Source organism: Bubalus bubalis, chromosome 1 (genome assembly GCF_019923935.1).
Source record: "Bubalus bubalis isolate 160015118507 breed Murrah chromosome 1, NDDB_SH_1, whole genome shotgun sequence".
NCBI lineage: Eukaryota > Metazoa > Chordata > Mammalia > Artiodactyla > Bovidae > Bubalus > Bubalus bubalis.
This window is the reverse complement of record NC_059157.1, coordinates 111,459,374-111,484,330: the sequence shown is the minus strand read 5'-3', so window position 1 is coordinate 111,484,330 and position 24,957 is coordinate 111,459,374. Positions and strand designations below refer to the sequence as shown.

The following is a 24,957-nucleotide window of genomic DNA, read 5'->3' as shown; positions in this document are numbered from 1 at the left end:
ATGGTAGGGGGAAAAAGTGGAAGAGGGTGTTTAAAAAATAAAATTTTATGTCATGACTACTCATGGTATTGTCTACCAGCCCCATTTGGTATAAAGAGTCAGTCACTTAATATCAGGGCTCATGTGGCACTTTAGAGCTTTGATGGTCTTATAGGAACAAAGATCCAAAACAAAAGCACCTGGTTGTGTTAGAGAAATATTCAGTCCTGGCTATGGCATCTTGTCAGTCCCCTTAGGTCTCTCCTCGGTAACTAGCCTCATTCCTATTTCGATACACAAAGCCCTTGTTTCAGCCTCTTTTGTTTCTGGTTTAAACACCACTCTGTCTATGCAGTCTCTATCCTTCTGGTTCCCAGCCCATCTTATGGGAGTTTCCTAAAGGATGGGTTCCTAGTGGTATTAAAGAAGAATCAGGATGTGCAAGGCTCCAGAAAAAGTTACGGTGCTCTCCCATTACAAGTTCCTTGGCGCTACTGTCAGATTATCAGTATAGTATATATATAGTATATATCAACATAGGTTATCAGTATGACCCAGAATGAAATTTCTTGTATTCTTACATCCTGTCCTATCTCTGCATCATTTTATTTTTTCTTTGGTCATTTTTTATCTACTTACTCATTCCCGCCTTGATTTTTCTCAGAGTGCCGTGGGCCATGAGTATGTTGCTGAGGTGGAGAAGCACTCTTCTCAGACTGATGCTGCCAGAGGCTTTGGGGGTAAATATGGAGTTGAGAAGGACCGGGCAGACAAGGTAAGTGACAATACTCTCTCCCTGCACCATCCAGCTCAGATCATGTGGGACTTACCAACAATACCTTGAATAGGCCTGTGCTTCTCCTGTGGAAAGATGGGGCAGTGGTCTCAAGGAGGGTCCATCATGAGAACGGCTCCCACACAACTACCTCAGCAAGTTCTTTGGTGCCACTGTTGGAGGCCACATCCTGAGCTGAAAGGTGTTCATTTAAAAGAGACGAAGACTCTCAAACTCTGAATCAGGAATCCCTAAACCATTGGTTTTGTCAATCCTGTGTGCATGAAGAGAAAAGTGGAAATTCCAAAGCTCCTCCTTTGGCCTAATAGCAAAGTCTTATAAATATTTATGCCTTTCAGGAAAACAGAAATATCAGCTGAAATATTATTACAATGGTAGCAAATAATCAAGTAAAACCACTTATTAAGGTTACTTTTAGAATGTAAATGTTACTTTTCACAGCATTTAGCACCAACTGGCTACAGTCCAGGTGTTTTTAAGGACTTCTTTGTACAAAGAGTCCTTTGTACAAAGAGTAGTTGTGAAGAGAGAGAAAAAGAAAGGACAGTATGAGTACAGATGACAGAGTGGTCAGGAGAGTAAGATTGATAACTCATTCCTGTTCTCATTGTCACACCTTAGTAGATCAGTTTCTTTGAGCTCATTTTTTATGGTGCGAAGTAGTATCTCTGCCCCGCAGCAGCACACAGAAAGGCTGTCTTCACTGCTACCTGAGCTTTTAATTTTTTTTTCTAACTTGCAGTTGTTAATAAGTGGGCCTGAATCCTTAAAGCTAAGTGTTAGAATGTTATTTGAATTGTAGGTCGTTAAAAAAATAAAACACAGAAAAATTAAAAACATACTGTAAAGTAAAGGAGAACCATAGAGGATAAAGTTTAAAAGCAGTAATGGAAATATGGAGCTTGTAATGTTCTTCTCTAATCAGGGTGGAATTTCCCTTCCATCTTGGCCCCCCTTCTGCTTTTGCCTACTCTTTCATTGTTATTTCTTTCATCTTCTGCCTCACCAGCTACAAACTATTCACCTTAACAGCCAGTGTGTCTTGTAAATCAATAAAAAATACATACTGATAGCTTTTAAAATGCAAAATATAGACTTGCTTAGAGACTCATAATTACTATGCCATTTGGGGACACAGCTATGTTAGGTATTTGCCAAGATATCCAGGCCCAAAGCAGCTAGGATCCAGATTCTCCTGGCTGCCTCTTATCCAGCAAAATCCACATCTCTGGGTTTGAGCTGCTGTGTAAGAAAAGAGAAGTGTAGTGTAATCAGTCAGTATAGGATGATATCTCTTAACATGTACACAGTGCTTTATAGTTTACAAGGCACTTTTCTAGTTATTGTCTCATTTTAGTTTAGTAAGAGTTAGGAAGAAAAACACTGACTTAATGAGTGACCTACATTCTCTGTATCTTTCCCATTTAGTCCTCACAATATCCCAAATATACTGGAATCATTTTACAGTTGAGTTAGTAAGACAGATATACCTATTTTTATTTCATGTTTGAAGAACCTGAGGTTCAGGAATATTAAAAAAGTAAAAAGTTACACAACTATAAAAAGGAAAGTGAGGTTAGGATTTGGATCTAGATCTATCTGTGTGCAGAGCTCGTGGTCATTGCTCTGTAGCACGCTGCCTTTACACCAGCCTGTCAGGGTACTTTTTGTTTCTACATTGGACTCCCATACTCAGCTTTGAATCCCTATAACTAACTCCTGGGCTGAGTTAGGTGTTAAAGGGTATGTGAGGGAAGGGGAAACATTAACTTTGACTCTAACTGATTCTCTCTCCTTTTCTCTGTAGTCAGCAGTTGGTTTTGATTACAAAGGAGAAGTGGAGAAACACACATCTCAGAAAGGCAAGGACCCTGCACTTCAACCTGACTGCTCAGACTTCAGCTCCCAACAGCCATCATCAACTCCTTTTAGTTCCATGACCCAGTTCCCCACTACTTTATTTATTTTTAAAATCCAAGCCAATGCTTGCTTCTTTCTCCTTTATTGCTTTATTGTCCTTTGGCCATGCCACGTGACATTCATGACCTTAATTCCTGGACCCAGGATTGAACCGTGCCCCCTGTAGTAGAAACATGGAGTCTTAACCATTGGACTGCCAGTGAAGTCCCTCCTTCATCACTTTCTACATCATTGGTCAATTTTTTAGCCCCCTTTCCCCTTTAATGGATTAAAAATAAGATATTATACTCCTTCATTTTAAGAAATTATTCCTAACTATTAATATGCATCTGTGACTTAAAATTAGTCACTGTTTCTTCATGAGTAATACAGGAAACATAGAATAATTTAATTACATTTCTTCTACATTCTAAAGTCTTTGTAAAAACTGGATAATTGTAATCCAGTATATTGGTTCCATCTGTTTGTTTTTAGACCCCCCAAAATTAATCATTATTATTACTAGGTGAATGCTTATTTAAACTGACCAATGTGGTTATCAACTTCCTAGCTCATCATTGTTTAGTTCATTGTTTCCTCCTTGCTTCCTCTATTTCCTCATTGCTAGTGTATATCCTTTGATAATTCTTTCAGTGACAGCTTATGAAAGAACTCTCAGACTTTGTCTGAAAAAAAATTTATTTTTATCCATTCTTCATTGTTATTTTCCCTTCATCATGTTGAAGATACTATTTCATCATCTCTGGCATTTCTCTTGGGTTTGTCTAATCAACATTCTTTTATAGGTAGCATGTCTCGTCTCTTAAATTTTTAATTTATTGTATTTTTTGGTCTCATGAAAAATTTTTCCTTTGTCTCTGATATCCTGAGATATCATCAGTCTTTGTCCAGGTGTTAGATCTATTTTTATTATTCTACATGAGACTTACTGCTCCTCTTCAACCTGAGAGATAACTTTCAATATGACATTTTCTCTTTGGGTAGTGCCTGTCCTCTCTTCTCTTTTATTCTTTCTTCTGAAACTCAGGTGTGTATTAGAACTTTTCATTCTCTTTTCTCTCATACATGCTAAAAAAACCAAACTTTATATTTTTATATCAGTTTTAGATTTATGACAAAATTGAGAGAAAAGTACGTAGATTTCTAATACACTTCTGTCCCTACACATGCATAGCCTCCCCCGTTATCATCATTATTGAACAGAATTTTTTTTTTAAAGTCAAGGATGATTCTATGTTGATATATCAAAATCACTCAAATTCCATAGTTTACTTTAGGGTTCACTCTTGGTGGTGTACATTCTGTGGGTTTGGACAAAAGTATAGTGACATATATCTATCATTATACTGTCATGCAAAGTATTTTCAGTGCCCTAAAAATCCTCTGTGCTCTGCCTGTTCATTCCCCTCACTCCCCAGCAACCACTAATACTGTCTCCATAGTTTTGCCTTCTACAGGATATTATATGGTTGAAATCACATACCATGTAGCATTTCTAGATTGGCTTCTTTCACTGAGTAATATGCATTTAAGTTTCCTCCATGTCTTTTCATAGTTTGATAGCTAATTTCTTTTTAGTCCTGAATATTATTCCTTTGTCTGGATGGACCACAGACCATTTTGACCCATTTACCTACTGAAACACATCTTAATTGTTTCCAAGTTTTGGCAATTATGAATAAACCTGCTAAAAACTTCTGTGCACAGGTTTTTGTGTAGATACACATTTTCCACTCTTTAGGATAAATACCAAGAAGTACAAACACTGGATCCTATGACAAGAGTATGTTAAATTTTGTAAGGAACTGTCAAACTGTGGACTTAGTAGGTACAAGCCTATTCAGATCATCTGTTTCTGTTTGTGTAAGTTTTGGCAGATGCAGCTTTCAAGGAACTGGTCTATCTTATGTAGGTTATCAAATTTGTGGGCATAAAATTGTTCATAGTATTATTTTATTATTGTTTTGATTTCCTTGAAATCTGTTGTGATGTAGCCTCTTTCATTTCTGGTATGAGTAATTTATGTTCTCTCTCTTTTTCTTAGTTAGCCTGACTAGAGGCATATCTATGTTACTGATCTTCTCAAGTAAGCTTTAGGTTTTCTTGATTTTTCTCTATTGGCTTCTTATTTTTAATTTCACTGATTTTTTGCTCTAATTCTTGTTTCTTTTTTCTGCTTACTTTTGATTTAATTTGTTCTTCTTTTTCTATTTCCTAAGGTGGAAACTTAAATTACTGATTTTCAGATCTTTTTTATTTTCTAATGGATGTATTGTTTGCCCTGAGCACTGCTTTCACTGCATTCAAAATATTTTGATAAGTTGTGTTCTTTAAAAAAAGATTATTTTTCTGGAGTTGAGCTGTAGGAGTTGCTTGTATATTCTCGAGATTAGTTGTTTGTCAGTTGCTTCATTTGCTATTATCTTCTCCCATTCTGAAGGCTGTCTTTTCACCTTGCTAATAGTTTCCTTTGATGTGCGGGGACAACCCAGAGGGATGGAATGGGGAGGGAGGAGGGAGGAGGGTTCAGGATGGGGAACACATGTATACCTGTGGCGGATTCATTTTGATATTTGGCAAAACTAATACAGTTATGTAAAGTTTAAAAATAAAATAAAATTAAAAAACAAACAAACAAAAAAATTATTTTAATTTATTTATTTTAATTGGATGCTAATAACTTTATAATATTGTGGTGGTTTTTGCCATACATTGACGTGAACCAGCCATAGGTGTACATGTGTTCCCCCATCCTGAACCCCCCTCCCACCTCCCTCCCCATCCCATCCCTCTGGGTTGTCCCAGTGTACTGGCTTTGAGTACTCTGTTTCGAGGATCGAACTTGCACTGGTGATCTATTTCACATATGGTAATATACATGTTTCAATGCTATTCTCTCAAATCATCCCACCCTCGCCTTCTCCCAGAGTCCAAAAGCCTGTTCTTTATATCTGTGTCTCTTTTGCTGTCTCGCATATAGGGTCACCGTTACCATCTTTCTAAATTCCATATATATGCGTTAATATACTGTATTGGTAAGTTTTTCTTTCTGACTTACTCCACTCTGTATAATAGGCTCCAGTTTCATCCACCTCGTTAGAACTGATTCAAATACATTCTTTTTAATAGCTGAGTAATATTCCATTGTTTATATGTACCACAGCTTTCTTATCCATTCATCTGCTGATAGACATCTAGGTTGCTTCCATGTCCTAGCTATTGTAAACAGTGGTGCGATGAACATTGGGGTATACGTGTCTCTTTCAGTTCTGGTTTCTTCAGTGTGTATGCCCAGCAGTGCGATTGCTGGTTTGTATGGCAGTTCTATTTTCAGTTTTTTAAGGAATCTCCACATTGTTCTCCATCATGGCTGTACTAGTCCGCATTCCCACCAACAGCATAAGAGGGTTCCCTTTTCTCCACACCCTCTCTAGCATCTACTGTTTGTAGACTATTTGATAGCAGCCATTCTGACCAGTGTGAGATAGTACCTCATTGTGGTTTTGATTTGCATTTCTCTGATAATGAGTGATGTTGAGCATCTTTTCATGTGTTTGTTAGCCATCTGTATGTCTTCTTTGGAGAAATGTCTGTTTAGTTCTTTGGCCCATTTTTTGATTGGGTTGTTTATTTTCTGGTATTGAGCTGCATGAGCTCTTTGTATATCTTTCAGATTAATTCTTTGTCAGTTGCTTCTTTTGCTATTATTTTCTCCCACTCTGAAGGCTGTCTTTTCACCTTGATTATAGTTTCCTTCATTGTGCAAAAACTTTTAAGTTTGATTAGGTCCAATTTGTTTATTTTTGCTTTTATTTCCATTACTCTGGGAGGTGGGTCATAAAGGATCCTGCTGTGATTTATGTCAGAGAGTGTTTTGCCTCTGTTTCCGTCTAGGAGTTTTATAGTTTCTGGTCTTACATTTAGATCTTTAATCCATTTTGAGTTTATTTTTGTGTATAGTGTTAGAAAGTGTTCTAGTTTCATTCTTTTACAAGTGGTTGACCAGTTTTCCCAGCACCACTTGTTAAAGAGATTTGTCTTTTCTCCATTGTATATTTTTGCCTCCTTTCTCAAAGATAAGGTGCCCATAGGTGCATGGATTCATCTCTGAGCTTTCTATTTAGTTCCACTGATCTATATTTTTGTCTTTGTGCCCGTATTAATGACTTGTCTTGATGACTGTAGCTTTGTAGTATGGTCCGAAGTCAGGCAGATTGATTCCTCCAGTTTCATTCTTCTTTCTCAAGACTGCTTTGGCTATTTGAGGATTTTTGTATTTCCATACAAATTGTGAAATTATTTGTCCTAGTCCCGTGAAAAATACCATTGGTAGCTTGATAGGGATTGCATTGAATCTATAGATTGCTTTGGGTAGTAAACTTATTTTCACTATATTGATTCTTCCAATCCATGAACATAGTATATTTCTCCATATATTTGTGTCCTCTTTGATTTTTTCTTGAGTGTTTTATAGTTTTATATACATAGGTCTTTTGTTTCTTTAGGTAGATTTATTCCAGGGTATTTTATTCTTTTCATCACAATGATGAATGGGATTGTTTCCTTAATTTTTCTTTCTGTTTTCTCATTGTTCGTGAGCGTATAGGAATGCAAGGGATTTCTGTGTATTAATTTTATATCCTGCAACTTTTATATTCATTGATTAGCTCTAGTAATTTTCTGGTGGAGTCTTTAGGGTTTTCTATGTAGAGGATCATGTCATCTGCAAACAGTGAGAGTTTTACTTCTTCTTTTCCAATCTGTATTCCTTTTATTTCTTTTTCTTCTCTGATTGCTGTGGCTTAAAATTTCCAAAACTGTGTTGAATAGTAATGGTGAGAGTGGGAACCCTTGTCTTATTCCTGATTTTAGGGGAAATGCTTTCAATTTTTCACCATTTAGGATAGATAATGTTTGCTGTGGGTTTATCATATATGGCTATTATTATGTTGAGGTATGTGCTTTCTGTGCCTGCTTTTTGGAGAGATTTTATTATAAATGGGTGCTGAATTTTGTCAAAGGCTTTCTCTGCATCTATCGAGATAATCATATGATTTTTATCCTTCAATCTGTTAATGTGGTATATCACACTGATTGATTTGTGAATGTTGACAAATCCTTGCATCCCTAGGATAAAGCCCACTTGGTCATAATGTATGATCTTCTTAATATGTTGTTGCATTCTGTTTGCTAGAATTTTGTTGAGTATTTTTTGTTTGTTTGTTTGATGGTACCAAAGAATTTATTTGGAGGGCAGCAATGAAGAAACAGACATAGAGAACAGGCTTACGGACACAGGGAGAGGGGAAGAGAGGGTGAAATGTATGGAGAGAGTAACATGGAAACTTACATTACTGTATGTAAAACAGATAGTCAATGGGAACTTGCTGTATGTCTCAGGGAACTCAAACGGGCTCTGTATCAACCTAGAGGGGTGGGATGGGAAAAGAAATGGGAGGGAAGTTCAAGTGGGAGGGGACATATGTATACCTATGGCTGATTTTTTTTCTTGGCAAAACTCTATTAGTCTTTGCTCTGCTTCATTCCGTATTCCAAGGCCAAATTTGCCTGTTACTCCAGGTGTTTCTTGACTTCCTACTTTTGCATTCCAGTCCCCTATAATGAAAAGGACATCTTTTTTGGGTGTTAGTTCTAAAAGATCTTGTAGGTCTTCATAGAACCGTTCAACTTCAGCTTCTTCAGCATTACTGGTTGGGGCATAGACTTGGATTACTGTGATATTGAATGGTTTGCCTTGGAAACGAACAGAGATCATTCTGTCGTTTTTGAGATTGCATCCAAGTACTGCGTTTCAAACTCTTTTGTTGACCATGATGGCTACTCCATTTCTTCTGAGGGATTCCTGCCTGCAGTAGTGGATATAATGGTCATCTGAGTTAAATGAGTCTATTTTCATCAGCAATATTGGCCTGTAGTTTTCTCTTTTTGTGGCATCTTTGTCTGGTTTTGGCATTAGGGTGATGATGGCCTTATAGAATGAGTTTGGAAGTTTACCTTCCTCTGCAATTTTTTGGAAGTGTTTAAGTAGGATAGGTGTTAGCTCTTCTCTAAATTTTTGGTCGAATTCACTCTGAAGCCATCTGGTCCTGGGCTTTTGTTTGCTGGAAGATTTTTGATTATGGTTTCTATTTCCGTGCTTGTGAAGGGTCTGTTAAGATTTTCTATTTCTTCCTGGTTCAGTTTTGGAAGGTTATACTTTTCTAAGAATTTGTCCATTTCTTCCAAGTTGTCCATTTTATTGGCATATAGTTGCTGATAGTAGTCTCTTATGATCCTTTGTATTTCTGTGTTGTCTGTTGTGATTTCTCCATTTTCATTTCTAATTTTGTTGATTTGATTCTTCTCCCTTCTTTTCTTGATAAGTCTGGCTAATGGTTTGTCTATTTTATATATCCTCTCAAAGAACCAGCTTTTAGTTTTGTTGATTTTTGCTATAGCCTCCTTTGTTTCTTTTTCATTTATTTCTGCCCTAATTTTTAAGATTTCTTTCCTTCTACTAACCCTGGGGTTCTTCATTTCTTCTTTTTCTAGTAAAGTTAGGGTATTTATTTGATTTTTCTCTTGTTTCTTGAGGTAAGCTTGTAATGCTATGAACCTTCCCCTTAGCACTGCTTTTACTGAATCCCATAGGTTTTGGGTTGTCATGTTTTCATTTGTTTCTATGCATATTTTTATTTCTTTTTTGATTTCTTCCATGATTTGTTGGTTATTCAGAAGTGTGTTATTTAGCCTCCATATGTTTGTATTTTTAATAGTTTTTTTTTTCCTGTAGTTGACATCTAATCTTACTGCATTGTGATCAGAAAAGATGCCTGAAGTTATTTCGATTTTTTAAAATTTACTAAGGCTAGATTTATGACCCAGGATGTGATCTATTCTGAAGAATGTTCCATGTGTACTTGAGAAAAAGGTGAAATTTATTGTTTTGGAGTGAAATATCCTATAGATATCAATTAGGTCTAAATGGTCCATTGTATCATTTAAAGTTTGTGTTTCCTTGGTAATATTCTGTTTGGTTGATCTATCCATAGGTGTGAGTGGGATATTAAAGTTTCCCACTATTATTGTGTTATTGTTAATTTCCCCTTTCATACTTGCTGGCATTTGTCTTACGTATTGAGGTGCTCCTATGTTGGGTGCATATATATTTATAATTATTTTATCTTCTTCTTGGATTGATCCTTTGATCATTATATAGTGTCCTTCTTTGTCTCTTTTCATGGCCTTTATTTCAAAGTCTATTTTATCTGATATGAGTATTACTACTCCTGCTTTCTTTTGGTCTCCATTTGCATGAAATATCTTTTTCCAGCCCTTTACTTTCAGTTTGTTTGTGTCTCTTGGTTTGAGGCGGGTCTCTTGTAGACAGCATATATAGGGGCATCGTTTTTGTATCCATTCAGCCAGTCTTTGTCTTTTGGTTGGTGCATTCAACTCATTTACATTTAAGGTAATTATTGATAAGTATGATCCCATTGCCATTTACTTTGTTGTTTTGGGTTCGAGTTTATAAACCTTTTCTGTGTTTCCTGTCTAGAGAATATCCTTTAGCATTTGTTGAAGAGCTGGTTGGTGGTGCTGCATTCTCTAGCTTTTGCTTGCCTGTAAAGCTTTTGATTTCTCTTTCATATTTGAGTGAGATCTTTGCTAGGTATAGTTTTCTGGGTTGTAGGTTTTTCTCTTTCATCACTTTAAGTATGTCCTGCCATTCCCTTCTGGCCTGAAGAGTTTCTATTGAAAGATCAGCTGGTATCTTTATGGGAATCCCCTTGTGTGTTATTTGTTGCTTTTCCCTTGCTGCTTTTAACATTTGCTCTTTGTGTTTGATCTTCGTTAGTTTGATTAATATGTGTCTTGGGCTGTTTTGCCTTCGGTTTATCCTGCTTGAGACTTTCTGGGTTTCTTGGACTTGGGTGGCTATCTCCACCCCCATTTTAGGGAAGTTTTCAACTATTATCTCAAGTACTTTTTCATGCCCTTTCTTTTTGTCTTCTTCTTCTTCTGGGACTCCTATGATTTGAATGTTAGGGTGTTTAACATGGTCCCAGAGGTCTCTGAGGTTGTCCTCATTTCTTTTCATTCTTTTTTCTTTTTTCCTCTGCTTATTTCCACCATCCTATCTTCCACCTCACTTATCCTATCTTCTGTCTCACTCATTTTACTGTTGGTTCCCTCCAGAGTGCTTTTGATCTCAGTTATTGCATTATTGATTATTGGTTGATTCTTCTTTATTTCTTCTAGGTCCTTGTTAAGCATTTCTTGCATCTTCTCAATTCTTGTCTCTAATCTATTTATCTTTAACTCCATTTTGTTTTCAAGATTTTGGATCATCTTTACTATCATTAGTCTGAATTCTTTTTCAGGTGGACTCCCTATCTCCTCCTCTTTTGTTTGTTTGGTGGTCATTTTTCATGTTCCTTTATCTGCTGAATATTTCTCTGCCTTTTCATTTTGTTTAAATTGCTCTGTTTGGGGGTGCCCTTTCTATAGGCTAGAAGTTTGTGGTTCCTCTTTATTGTGGAGGTTGCTCAGTGGGTGGGATTGGACTAGTGACTTGTCAAGGTTTCTTGGTTAGGGGAGCTTGCGTCTGTGTTCTGGTGGGTGGAGTTGGATTTCTTCTCTCTGGAGTGCAATGAAGTGTCCAGTAGTGAACTTTGGGATGTCTATGGGTTTGGTATGGCTTTGGGCAGCTTTTCTTTTAATGGTCAGTGCTGCATTCCTGCTTTGCTGGAGAAGTAGCATGATATGTCTTGCTCTGGAACTTGTTGGCTCTTGGGTGGAGCTTGGTTCCAGTGTAGGTATGGAGGCTTTTGGATGAGCTCTTGTCTTTTAATTTTCCCTGGAATCAGGAGTTCTCTGATGTTCTCAAGTTTTGGATTTAAGCCTCCTGCCTCTGGCTTTTAGTCTTATTCTTACAGTAGCCTTGGAGAAGGCAATGGCACCCCACTCCAGTACTCTTGCCTGGAAAATCCCATGGACGGAGGGCCTGGTGGGCTGTAGTCCATGGGGTCGCTAAGAGTCAGACATGACTGAGTGACTTCACTTTCACTTTTCACTTTCATGCATTGGAGAAGGAAATGGCAACCCACTCCAGTGTTCTTGCCTGGAGAATCCCAGGGACGGGGGAGCCTGGTGGGCTGCCGTTTATGGGGTCGCACAGAGTCAGACATGACTGAAGCGACTTAGCAGCAGCAGCAGCCTCAAGACTTCTCCATCCATAAAGCACTGATGATAAAACATGTAAGTTAATGGTGAAACAATTCTCCACAGCGAGGGAGACCCAGAGAGGTTCACAGAGTTACATAGAGAAGAGAAGAGGGAGGAGGGAGATAGAGGTGACCAGGAGAAGAATAGGGAGAGTCAAAATGGGAGAAAGCAATCTAGCCAGTAATCAATTCTGTATGTGCTCCCCACAGTCTGGAACACCCAGAGAGATTCACAGAGTTACATAGAGAAGAGAAGAGGGAGGAGGGACCAGAAGGAGAAGAGGGAGGAGTCAAAAGGGCAGAGACAATCTAGCCAGTAATCAGTTCCCTAAGTGTTCTCCACAGCCTGGAACACCCAGAGAGATTCACAGGGTTAAGTAGAGAAGAGAAGAGGGAGGGAGGAAATAGAGGTGACCTGGGAGAGAAGAGGGAGAGTCAAAAGGGGAGAGAGCAATCAAGCCAGTAATGACACCCCTAAGTGAAAATGGATACTGAAGATTGGATTCTTAAAGGTACAAAATTGATAACAAATAACAAAGAGCAAAGATTAAAAATCTAGAGTAAAGGTTAGACTCTCAAAAATACAATATTAAAAATACAAAACAAAATCAATCACAAAAATTATAAAAAATATATATATGAAATTTGCTTTAAAATAGGGTCTTTTTTTTGTAAAGCAATAGTAGGTTATAAAAATGAAAATTAAAGGAGTAAGAAATAAATTTAAAAAAATTAAAACATGATAATAGTAAAAATATATCTAAGAATTTCTCTGGAGCAGTGTGGGGTCAGTTCAGTTTCATATAGTTCCTTGTTCCAGCTTGTACTTGTTCTCAAGGTCTATAGGCCCCCTCCAATGCTTAATCAGTGTTAACAACAGGGTTTTAATCTGTTGCATCTGTCACTTCTGGAGCAGTTCCCTCTTCTTTGTTTATGTTGGTTTCCTGTTTGCAAGTCTCTTTGATGTCTAATTTCCACCCCAACACAAGGGGGCAAAGGTGGTCACTTATTTAGGTTCACTTGTTCAGTTGTGGTGTGGGGAGGGAGGAACACCGCAAACAAATATTGCTGGTGTGTGTGGGAAGTGCTCACAGTGTATGGACCACACTGGGTTTGCCCCAGCTCACAGCAGCGTGTGCTTTCTGGGTCTACACTGCTCAGGCTGCAGGGTGTTTTGCAGGGCACTGTCCAAAGCAGGCCCTGGGTTTTTTGCACTTCCCAGGTCTAAGCTGCTTGGGTCAGGTTCTCGGGTATGCCGCAAGGGCACAGATTCGGTTGAGCATGTGTTTTGTGCCCTTCCCTGGTCCAAGCAGCTCAGGTGACCAGGTGCTTGGCAAGCGCACTGTCCAAGGGGGACCGTACATCTTAATCACGTCGCTGGTCCTGGGCGCTCAGCTTCCTGGGTGTGCTGTGAGACTATCTCAGGTGTGCTGTGTGTCTCCTCTGGGGAGCTTACCTCAGGCTGCGACCCTCCTGGCAGATGTCAACCATCCAGGAAGACATGGTTAGCAACTGGAAGCCTGCTCACAGTTTGGTGGAGGATGCTGGTCTTTGGGGCCGAGATTGGAGCAGCCCCTTGCCTTCTGGCTCTGGTTGTTGCACATCTGCCTCTCTGCCTCTGGTGGGGGTGGGAAGGGGTCTGTATGCAGCCAGCTAGCTCTCCTTTGGTATTTGTTTAATCCTTAGTTCTGTGAGTGGGCAGGCTGCTAGTTGGAGCCTTTTGCAGGAAAGTTCTCTCTCTCTTTTTTTTCCCTCTCTGACAATCCCACAGTTTGAGTTGCTATCTCACTTTAGCTCCTTCAGATTGCCCTCAGGGCATTCAGGCCCAGCCCTTACCCTAAGGACCGCTGATGGCACCCGTGCCTCCCTGTCCAGCGCCAGCTCACTGGTGGCAGATGCAAGTGTCTGGGCTACTTCTCTGCTGGCAGAGTTAGGTGCCTATTCTGTGGGTGTTTTTTTTTTTTTCCTCCCAGTCATGTTGCCCTTTGAGATTCCAAAACTCCCCACAGACTCGCCTGTGAGAGGGTTTCCTACTGTTTGGAAATGTCTCCTCCTTCACTACTCCCTCTCCAGGACAGGTCTCCCTCCCTAACTCTTTTGTCTCTCTTTTTGCCTTTTATATTTTGTCTTACCTCCTTTTGAAGAGAATACCTTTCTTGGTGCCTGGTGACCTCTGCCAGCATTCAGAAGTTGTTTTGTGGAAGTTGCTCAGCATTCAAATGATCTTTTGATGAATTTGTGGGGGAGAAAGTGGTCTCCCTGCCCTATTCCTCTGCCATCTTGGGACTGCCACCCCGAGTTGTGTTCTTGATGTCTCTTAATTTCTGTTCTCTACTTTCATCTATGTTGCTATGTTGCTTTCTGGGTAATCCCCTTGGATCTATGTTAAGTTCTCTAACTCTTCCTTCAGCTGTATTTAACGATCGTTTAAGCCATCCACTAATTTTTCAACTTTATTTCATTTGTTTTTCGTTTGTACTAGTTCCATTTGATTTTATTGCAAATCTGCTGATTTCTTTTCCTTAATCTCGTATTGCTTTCATTATATTTTTCCCTTTCTTTAAGCACTTTAGTTATTTTTAAAATACTCATTTTGTAGTTTCTTTCACATTGTTATACTATTTGCAACTCTTGGGGACACCAATTCTTCTGTTCAACTAATCTATTTTCCATCATGGTTATTTATTTCTTTGATAGTTTATAATTTATTACATTTTGCAAATTTATTTCAGTGGGGAGACAGGGATACTTGTTATGTGCCCTTGGATTGAGAATATTTCCCATCAGAGAAATTCTGCCTTTATTTCTGGCTGAGTTCCAGGGTCTTAATAGTAAAGACCATGTTCTCTTTACAATTTTTGTTTCCCATTATGAATTCAATTTCGTAAATAGATACAGGTCTAGTCAGTCTTCTGATTTTTTTCTTATTATGGTAATGTATGCTTTTCAAGGACATTTTCCATTTTATCTATATTTTCAAATATAGTGGTATAGATTCATTTATAGTATTCCCTTTTTTTTTTTTTTCAACCTCTGTAAGATCTATAAGTGACATGTTCACTTTTACTACTGATATTATTAATTTGTAGTTTTTTCTTTTTAATTATTTTGCTAGAGGTTCTTTAATATTATTTATTATTAATTTCAAAGAAGTATCTTTACTTTGCTCATTTTCTCCATTGTTTACTTATTTTTAAAATTTTATTGAATTCTGCTTTTCAGTACTTTTTTTTCTTTCATTTTAATGTGGGTTTAGTTGGTTCTTTCTTGTTAAGGTAGAAACATAGAAAATTGATTTTAAACCTTTGCTTATTTCATGGGTACTTAAAACTATATGTGTGTGTGTGCTAAGTCACTTCAGTCGTGCCTGACTCTATGCAATCCTATGGGCCATACCCTGCCAGGCTCCTCTGCCTTCAGGATTCTCCAGGCAAGAACACTGGAACGGGTTGCCGTGCCCTTCTCCAGGGGCTCTTCCCGACCTAGGGATTGAATGTCTCTTACGTCTCCTGCATTGGCAGGCAGGTTCTTCGTCACTAGCGCCACCTGGGAAACACCCTGTTTTTGCTACATTCCACAATGTTATATATATTTTAATTTTTTTATTCAGTTCAAAATACTCATTTCCTTTTCATTTCTTCTTTGCTCCATGAGTCATTTAAAAGTGTAATTGCTCATTTTCCAGAAATTTGGGAAATTTTCTTATTTTATTGTTATGAACTTCTAGTTTAATTCTCTTATAATCAGAGGATATGATATCTCATATTCCAATCTTTTGAAATGTACTGAAACTTTTTATATGAACAAGTATATGGTCTATCTTGGTGGCTGGTATATGTGCATAGAAAAACTGTATATCATGAGGTTTGGGGATGCAATATTCTATAAATGTCAATTAGGTCTTGTTGATAATGTTGTTTGGGATTTCTCTAATAGATCCTTTTTGTCTAAATTTTTTATTAATAATGAGAAAAGAGTGTTAAAATTTTTAACTATGGTCATAGACTTGTCTCTTTCTCTTTCTGCTTTGTTTCATGAATTTTGATTCTGATAATTTTGATTCATCATATTTAATCCTGATGAAGGACAAATTGCCCTTTTATCATGTGTTAAGTCTCTTATCATGCATTTTGTCTTGAAGTCCACTTTGTTTCATATTCATGTCATCTTTCTGATGCTTACTCTTTCTGTGGTATATATTTTCCTATATCAGTATTCAATTAATCTCTCAGCTTAGAATTTCTGTATAATATAAGTAGTATGAAACTGGATATTTGTATCTCACACATTCAGGTGCAGGCTTGGAGCTTACAAATCTCATAGGTAAAATCTTCTCCAAATGCTAAAAAACTAGAATTCCTCTTACCATTTCCCTGGACAAGTAGTAGACTTTTTCTAGAATTATTTTATAGAAGTGGGCAGAGCCTTACTTTCTTGCTCCAGCTACCTGTTTTTGTATAGAAACTAGAACCTCAGATCCTACATCCTATTCTCCAGGCACTAAATTTGTGACTGAAAACAGCTTGGGTTTTCTGTGTCAGTTCATAATTACCATCATATCTACTACTTTGATTCCTCTGTTTGTTCCTGGAACCAGGAATTTTTTTTCTTGTTTTCTTTTGAGATTTACTGTTTTTTTAAAAAAAGATCATTATATCTTTCTCAAATTACCACGTGTTTGCATAGAATTAGGGAAAGACATGTAGTTCACGTGCATCTGTCTTTTTTTCTGGATGTCTCTCCTTACACTCTCTGTATTTTCTCCTTCTTTGAAGAAGGGAAAAAATTGAAATAATCTTCTGTCTTGGAATGGAAGTGAGGGAAAGAGTGAACATTGTTGAATTAAAACTTACAAAGGCTGGCTTAGAACTCCATTTTCCTTTGATTCGGGCCCCGCTATCTTCCCAGGCCCCATCACCCTGCACCCACCCCTCCTGACTCCTCTTCCAAGCACTTTCCCATGGACTGAGAGTGGGCTCTCACAACTGCTCCTTCCACCGCAGATTACTCTCGTGGCTTTGGTGGCCGTTATGGGATAGAGAAGGATAAACGGGACAAGGCAGCTCTCGGATATGACTACAAGGGAGAGACAGAGAAACATGAATCCCAGAGAGGTGAGTTGGGGCTGGAGAGGAGGGAGGCCATAGCATACATGGAGCCCTCCTTCTGCTCTTCCTGAAAGTTGACACAGAGGACCCAGAATACGAGTCATACAGGAAGTGGTAGGGTGAAGAGTATGCATTACCTGTATGGGGGTAGGTGGGGGGAGACCCGCAGGGATGGAGAGGAGAGCAGCAAGCTTAGGAGCAGGACACAGGAAGGTGACCAAAGAGAAGGGGTCATTGAGGAATGGGTGAAGACGGGCGGGCTGGCTGATGGCAAGAGTGTGATTTGGCTGTGAGTCTTAGGGGCCCCTCTGCTTCACAGAGAGAGGCCTTCTTCCCTGGGACACATAGAGGATGGCTGGAAGGCTCACTTTAATTTTTTTTTCTATTTTTTAAAATTTAAATTAAATTTTTTTTTTTTTACAATATTGTGTTGGTTTCTGCCATACAACAATGTAAATCAGCCATAATTATCCATACATTCCCTCCCTCCCCTCCCCTCATCCCATCCCTCCAGGTTATCACAGAGTGCCTGGGCTCCCTATGCTACACAGAACTTCTCGCTTTAATTTTTCCTGTTTATTCCTTTTATATTTTGCCCTTTTCTGCCACTTCTCTCTTTTTTGTTTCTCTCTTCCCATGTCTTATATCTGCATTCTCTCCCAGGTGTTTTTTTTCCCATCCTTTTTCATCTTTTCCCACCCATTCCTCTGTCTATTCCTGACTAACACACTTCCTCATCGGTCTCTCTGTTTTCCTCATTCCTGTTTTCTGGTCCTCCTTCCCACTGCTCCTACTCCCTCTTCCCATACATTTCTAGCACTTAACTCCTCTTGTGACTCTCAGATATTTCCATCCTGCAGATTATGCCAAGGGCTTTGGCGGGCAGTATGGCATCCAGAAGGACCGAGTGGATAAGGTAAAGCACCAGAACACCAGTGTCTTGGGAAGAGTTCCCTGACATACATGGAGTGAGAGGCAAAGTGGGTAAAAGGATGAGCAAAGCTAGGTGCCCTGCATTGTCCTCCTGCTCTTCCTATTGACTGCCCTCAGCATCTAATGGGTATGTCTTCTGAAGCCTGAGCTTTATCAAGGAGAGTGAAGAGGCAGAGAGAGATAGGGAGGCAGAAAAACTCCAGGGAAAAGTGTTTAAAACTTCACTGATTGCTTGGTATTGATTAACTCAGTCAATAACCTGGCCCCAATCCATTCAGTCTTTCCCTACACCTCTGCATGTACTGCATGTACTTCATGTACTCCTGCATTCCAGGCAACTGGACTTAAAAGATGTGAGATTCCAGGAACACTGAGCTTTTTTAAAGGGAGAGCCAGTCCTACAAGCCTAGAACTTCTTTACCCATCTCTCTGAAGCAAAACAACAATATTTGAATACCCTAACTACTACTGAGCATCAAAAGTTTAGGGAGACCTCCTATAGTGGCCCCAATCCCTGCTACTGCCTTCTGGGTCACTATCACTCCCTTCCCTCTCCCCACCACTACACATACTATTCCTCTACCTTCAGAGTGCTGTTGGCTTCAATGAAATGGAGGCCCCGACCACAGCTTACAAGAAGACAACACCCATAGAGGCTGGTGAGTTTTAATTCCCTCTCTCTGTGCTCCTCAATCTCCTCTGCCTTCTCATTCTTTTTTTCTTCCTAGACTACCTACTCCAAGCATTTAACTACCTAGGTTAGCTGAGGTAGACTTGACCCTTATCCTCATCTTCCCAGATTCTTTCTCCTAAAAAAAAATTAGGTTAGGTGGATATCTGAGTGACACTGGGGAAGAAACTATATGTAGAGAGCACAGGGATGGGGGGAGCCATCTGGGAAGAACACAAAGGGAAAGGAACTTTGGATGGGGGACAGTGGGTAGATGGTGGCCTGAGGGCATATAGATTTAAGAAATGTGGACAGGGAAGGATGCAGGTGAGGGGACCAAGCCTTAGAAGGAGTAAGAGCCTGAGATCACATGGTCTGGCTATGTGAAAATCTAGGCTTCAGGGCTACCTTATCCTCCTATAAGCCCCTTGTTCCTTCATTAACACCTCTTTACCTCCATTTCCATGAGTCCCATCTCGATTTTCTCTTCTTCTGGATGTTTAACTGACTCTTCTTCTTTCCAGTGCTACTCTTCTACCTCTGACCCAAGACAACCCTAATTTTTCTTGACTGTGTCTGTAGCTTCTAGTGGTGCCCGTGGGCTGAAGGCAAAATTTGAGTCCATGGCAGAGGAAAAGAGGAAGCAGGAGGAAGAGGAGAAGGCACAACAGATGGCCAGGCAGCAACAAGAGAGAAAGGCCTTGGTAAAGATGAGCCATGAGGCTCAGCAACCAGTGGCCACTAGGGAAGAGCCGGTGGCGCCAGCCCCATTGCCAAAGAAAATCTCCTCAGAGGTAAGTGCTCGGCCCTCCGGGATCCACATCCAGCATTCTTTGCCCAGACAAGAGCCTAAGGGGATCTGTATCCTTAGTAAAAAGTAAGACCCAGAACTCCCCTGTGTTAGCAAAATCTACAATTGTTATCCTTGTCTTCAGAAGATCTCAATCTAATTGTGTAATTAAGCTTCATATATACATATAAGAATGCTCAGTGGAAAAACCCCCAAGATTTACATGGTTCTACAAAAGATAGGTCACCAGGCAGTGCAGTCAGTTACTGCTGCAAGAACAAGAGGAAGGAGCTGTCATTTCAGGTTGGAGCCCATCTTGAGGAATGATAGATGTGAATTGGCAGAGACAGGAAGGGGTGTTCCAGTACAGGAGAGAAGATAAAGTTTCTTGCTCACTGGAGAGATGCTTCATCCTTCACAGGCCTGGCCTCCAGCAGGGAGTTGTCCGTCATCAGAGCCTGGGCCTGTGAGAACCAAGAGGGAACAACCAGTACCTGCCCTGCCCTCAAGGCAGGATCCCCCAGAGGTAAGCAGACCGCCCCCCAAAGATCCGCACCTTTCCCATCTCCTCATGTCCTGCAGGCTGATCAACCACCCTGGTTTGCCTGGGGCTATCCTGACCTTAGCACTGGAAGTCTTATATTCTGGGAAACCACCCAGTCCTGGGCAGACTAGAACAGTTAGTCATCCTAGCTGTCATCTTTTCCCCTTTTAGATTTTGCTTCAATGTTTTCCTGGTGTTCCAAGGAATCTGACTTGTGTTCCATTTCCTTCTCCTCATACCTTTTACATTCCCCTTCTATTAACATCATCTATTGGTAGGTGTTTTGAGTGGATGGATGTGGGAAGAGGTTGAAGAAGGAAGAGGGGTGAGAGACTGTTCCCTAGGAGAGGCTGTTAGAAGGAGCCAGGAATGGACATGGAAGTGGAAGCATGTGGATGATAGGGTCCAGCAGTCCTCCATTGGGAGGTTTTGGAGAGGCAGCTCCTGGTACACAGAAGTCACCTTGCTTCAAGTATACTGTCTTTTCTCAGGACAATGAGGAGGCCCCAGCTCTGCCCCCCAGGACTCCAGAAGTCTTCCAGCTGCAGGAAGAGCCAGTGTATGAAGCAATGCCTGAGCCTGAGCCCGAGCCTGAACCCGAGCCTGAACCCGAGCCTGAGAATGACTACGAGGATGTTGAGGAGATAGACAGACATGAGCAAGACGAGGAAGCAGAGGCAGACTATGAGGATGTGCTCGAGCCTGAGGATCCCTCTTTTTTTTCCACTCTGGCTGGTGAGTGGTGGGGCAGAAGAATTCCCCCATTACATGGAAGGACCTGTCTGTTTTCCTTCTCCATGTTGGTAAGACCATGTTCATATTTCTCACTGTGCAGGATCATCAGGCCACCCAGCTGGGGCTGGAGCTGGGATCTCAGCTGTAGCCCTGTATGATTACCAAGGAGGTAGGTTGGGAGTGGTCTGAGGGATCTGGTGCCTGGAGCCCCTTGATACATGTGAGGCAGGTGGATTCTGGGGGTCAGAATAGGGCCCCAGACTTGGCATCAAGGACAGGCCTCTTTCCCTTCCTGAGGTTTAAAGGGGGCACAGGGGTGGAGGGATTCTTGCCTGACCATCCTAATAGTCTGTCAATTTTCTCCCCAGAGGGAAGTGATGAGATTTCCTTTGACCCAGATGATGTCATCACTGACATTGAGATGGTGGACGAGGGCTGGTGGCGGGGACGTTGCCACGGCCACTTTGGACTCTTCCCTGCAAATTATGTCAAGCTCCTCCAGTAACTGTTCCTGTCTTCTTGCTGCACTGTGACTTTGCATATCCCCAGTGGCTCTGCCTCCAGCTGCTCTCCATTTCTGCTGCAGGTGTCTGACAGGATGTCATGAGTTGCCTGAAGTTCTAGGCAGACTTCCCTCTCCCTCTCCATCAGGGTTTGGAGCAGAGGCAGCATGAAGAAGGGGGGTCTCCTTCCGCTCGGTGTCTTCTCTATCCTGCGTACCCAGGATTATCTCAGGGATGCTTATCTTGTGGCCCTGCCTCCTTCCCCGTGAGTGCCCCCTCTAACCCATACCCCTAACTCTGCTTCCCTTTGTGAGTGCTGCGCTCCCTGGTCTGTTTGCATGGCAAGGTATGTCTATATTTCCTAGTTTTCCTAGGTGTGTTGTTTTCTCACTTTCCTTCTCTGCAGAGATATCTCTGACTCTTCTCTCTGATGGGTCCTAAATTGGAAATAAAGTGGGACCATGGCTCACTTCTATTCTGAGGTAAATAGTACTTTTACGTGGCCCTCAGTGACCCTAACTCTCATTACAGGTAGAAGTAATTTTCCTTCCCTCTTTCGCATATTCAGAAAAGTCCTTCCAACCACTGCCCATCACTCTGAACCCTGGTGTCAAGGGCTGTGCCTTTTCCTTAGACTATACTGATATCCAGTCCAAAAACAGACGGGCCTGGGGAATGGCAGTTAGGTTGGGAAACAGAGGCCAGGAAGGGTCTACATTAAGCAGTTCAACTTCTACTGGCTTCAGCAGTTGTGAGAGGTCAGCCACCTTCCACCCAGGAGTAAAGACATTTCTTTAGTGCATGATGTTGCCTAAGGCAGATGCACAAATTAGGGGAAAAGAAGAGGAAAAGATTTGGCCAACAACAAAAGATTAAAACTAAAAGGGAACAATTGGACTTCCCTGGTAGCTCAGCTGGTAAATAAACTACCTGCAATGCAGGAGATCCCGGTTTGATGCCTGGGTCGGGAAGATCCTCTGGAGAAGGGATATGCTACCCACTCCAGTATTCTTGGACTTCCCTGGTGGGTCAGATGGTAAAGAATCTGCCTGCACTGCAGAGGCCTGGGTTTGATCCTTGGGCTGGGAAGATCCATTGGAGGAGGGCATGGCAACCCATTCCAGTATTCTTGCCTGGAGAATCCCCATGGACAGAAGAGCCTGGCAGGCTATAGTCCATGGGGTTGCAAAGAGTCAGACATGACTGAGCTACTAAGCACAAAAGGGAACAATGAGATGAGAAAAGGATTTGGAGTCAAAGATAGTGGCCTCTACTAAAGAAAGTCTAGGCTTCCCTGTAGCTGGGTGAATGAAATCAGTGGCCATGTAGGAAGGTAGATTGAGTTTCTCTGTGGTACATGAAGTTTCTCTGTGGTATAGGGCTGAGGCTGGTAGAAGAGGTGAGGACCTTTGGACAGCCAGTGATAGGCAAAAAACAAGTCATCAAGCAAAGTATGGGGATGAGATCAGGACGCAGTGAGTTTATCTAACCCAAAGCCATTGGGATTGGCAAGGTCCAGAATAGGAGACCCTAGGCAAAGCAAAATCAAATCAAAATGAAAGTCAGGATTTGGTATAGGGTTGGTAGAAGATGGGGGCTTTCCTGGTAGCTCAGATGGTAAAGAATCTGAAGTCCATGCTATAACCAGTATCTAAACTTGGGTTCAGCTTTCAAAGATGGAGAAGACAGTGGGATCAAGGAAGAGCTAGGACTGGTGACTGAGACCCATAGTTGTGGCAAGACTTCATGAAAATCCTTAGAGTTCATTGGTGAGCTGCCCGTGTGCTTAGGCACTGCAGCCCTCAGGCTTATTCCTTGGCTTTTCTTCAAGACACACACTCCTTTGTTGCCACAGTGACCTCTGTGCCAGTGAGACACATCTGTCTCTATATGTCACTTGCAAGATTCACCCAGTTAGACTTTGAAAGTACAAAACAGCCTTTATTTTTGCCTGTAGAGATATTGGGGTTTCCAGGGTATAGAGGTAAGTCACACTAGATATATACAATCTCATTCTTTGCTTCAGTTTGATTAGACATCACACATAGATCATACTTTGGCAGTGGTTTTCTTCTTATATCAAAATTCCACCTTGATTTTCACTTTTTCCTTCATTATAAGACAAAAGCTTCTTTTCCAGGTCCTTAAGGCAATAATCCTTTCCGCCTGGGTTCCACAGACCTTACCCTCCACATACAGCTGATCCCTACTTTGGACTGGATTTCTTGGTGTGATACTCTTCAAGGGCTCTGCCCACAGACACCTCCCCCATCCAGGTTCTTATTCTTGGGTCCACAGTCCCCTTTCACTCTCCTTAGCTGATTCTTAAGCTGAAACCATTTCTACCTATCTTGCTTTTGTCAGATAATGCTTGCTGTTCCTGCTGCTCACTGTAGCTTCATCCCATTAATCAGATCACTGTCTCTCTAAAAGGCTTTCCTTTTTCTCCAATTGCCCTGTCAACATAAAATGTGCTTTTTTGTATAGGCTAGTGGATACCTGTAGTACTCTGATTTCCTGCTACATATATAATTTGATGCCTTATAAAATGTGTTTGATGGTGTTGATCCACTCAGTGTTGCACTTTAGATAGAAACTGGGAAAGTAGAGTGTACCTGGAATGGTGGGGCCCACAGAGAGGTGCAGTCACTCTCCTGCCTGTCCTCCTGAACCCTGGGCTGCCCAGACTGTCAAGAAGAGCCCTCTGCTCTCTTTCTTTCCCTATACTTCTCCTCTGGCTCACAGTAGCCCCAGATTTTCATCTCCCTAAGTCTACAGCTCCCCTTGCTTTCTTTTTCTAATAAAACAAAACCCAGAATGGATTTTCAGAGCTTGTTTTCTTTGTATAGGAAGGACTAGATTCCAAAAACATGGACCTGATCCCTGGAGAACTCTTCCTGTTTTCCTCCACTTTACTGTTTAGTTGTTGCAATTACTCATTTTCACTGAATAAAACCTTAGCTCGCACTCTAGTTATATTTTTTAGAAAATGGCACACCATATACAAATGTGAAATATAAGCCAAACAATAAGGATTAGGAAAAGTAGAGTTACATTACTGACTAGTACCAAGCGGCACATTAAAATGAAAGATGAGGGTACTTCTACTCTGGCACTTGCTCTCATGCCTTCATATCGACTAGACTCTTTTACTGTTGTTTGTTAAATTCTTTGTTCTCTGCATCTCCACAGTACCCATCCTCCTTTTCCCTCTGTCTTGCTTGCTGACAATTGCTAGGAAAATGGCATCAATTAAGGTGAGAGGGATATAAACACGGGGTAAGCAGTTCAACCATCCTGGCTTCAGCTATGCCTGGAGACCTGATAGGATATATTTTTTGCACATGACCCAAGGACATGAAGCCACATCAAACAAACTTAGCTTCATTTGGTTCCCAACTTAAAGTCATCATGTATCTAAAATCTATTTGGTAAATAAAGAGCTGCATGAAATCATGACTACTGTAGATGGTTATTGGAGAAGGCAATGGCAACCCACTCCAGTACTCTTGCCTGGAAAATCCCATGGATGGAGGAGCCTGGTAGGCTACAGTCCATGGGGTTGCAAAGAGTTGGACACAACTGAGTGACTTCACTTTCACTTTTCACTTTCATGCATTGGAGAAGGAAATGGCAACCCACTCCAAGTGTTCTTGCCTGGAGAATCCCAGGGACGGGGGAGCCTGGTGGGCTGCCGTCTATGGGGTCGCACAGAGTTGAACACGACTGAAGCGACTTAGCAGCAGCATAGA

At 40.9% G+C, this 24,957-nt stretch overlaps 1 protein-coding gene across 1 annotated transcript in view; it reads left to right on the top strand.

Annotated features, from left to right (window-relative positions):
- Nucleotides 1-21,680, top strand: part of HCLS1 (hematopoietic cell-specific Lyn substrate 1) — a 33,878-nt gene extending 12,198 nt beyond the window's left edge. The window contains exons 5-14 of the mRNA XM_006073402.3: nt 644-754; nt 2,583-2,637; nt 16,926-17,036; nt 17,891-17,946; nt 18,553-18,622; nt 19,216-19,427; nt 19,845-19,949; nt 20,459-20,702; nt 20,803-20,871; nt 21,071-21,680. Coding sequence (XP_006073464.3) covers nt 644-754; nt 2,583-2,637; nt 16,926-17,036; nt 17,891-17,946; nt 18,553-18,622; nt 19,216-19,427; nt 19,845-19,949; nt 20,459-20,702; nt 20,803-20,871; nt 21,071-21,207 — 1,170 coding nt within the window. The 3' untranslated portion in view covers nt 21,208-21,680. The remainder of the gene's footprint in view (nt 1-643; nt 755-2,582; nt 2,638-16,925; nt 17,037-17,890; nt 17,947-18,552; nt 18,623-19,215; nt 19,428-19,844; nt 19,950-20,458; nt 20,703-20,802; nt 20,872-21,070) is intronic.
- Nucleotides 21,681-24,957: the final 3,277 nt, after the last annotated feature.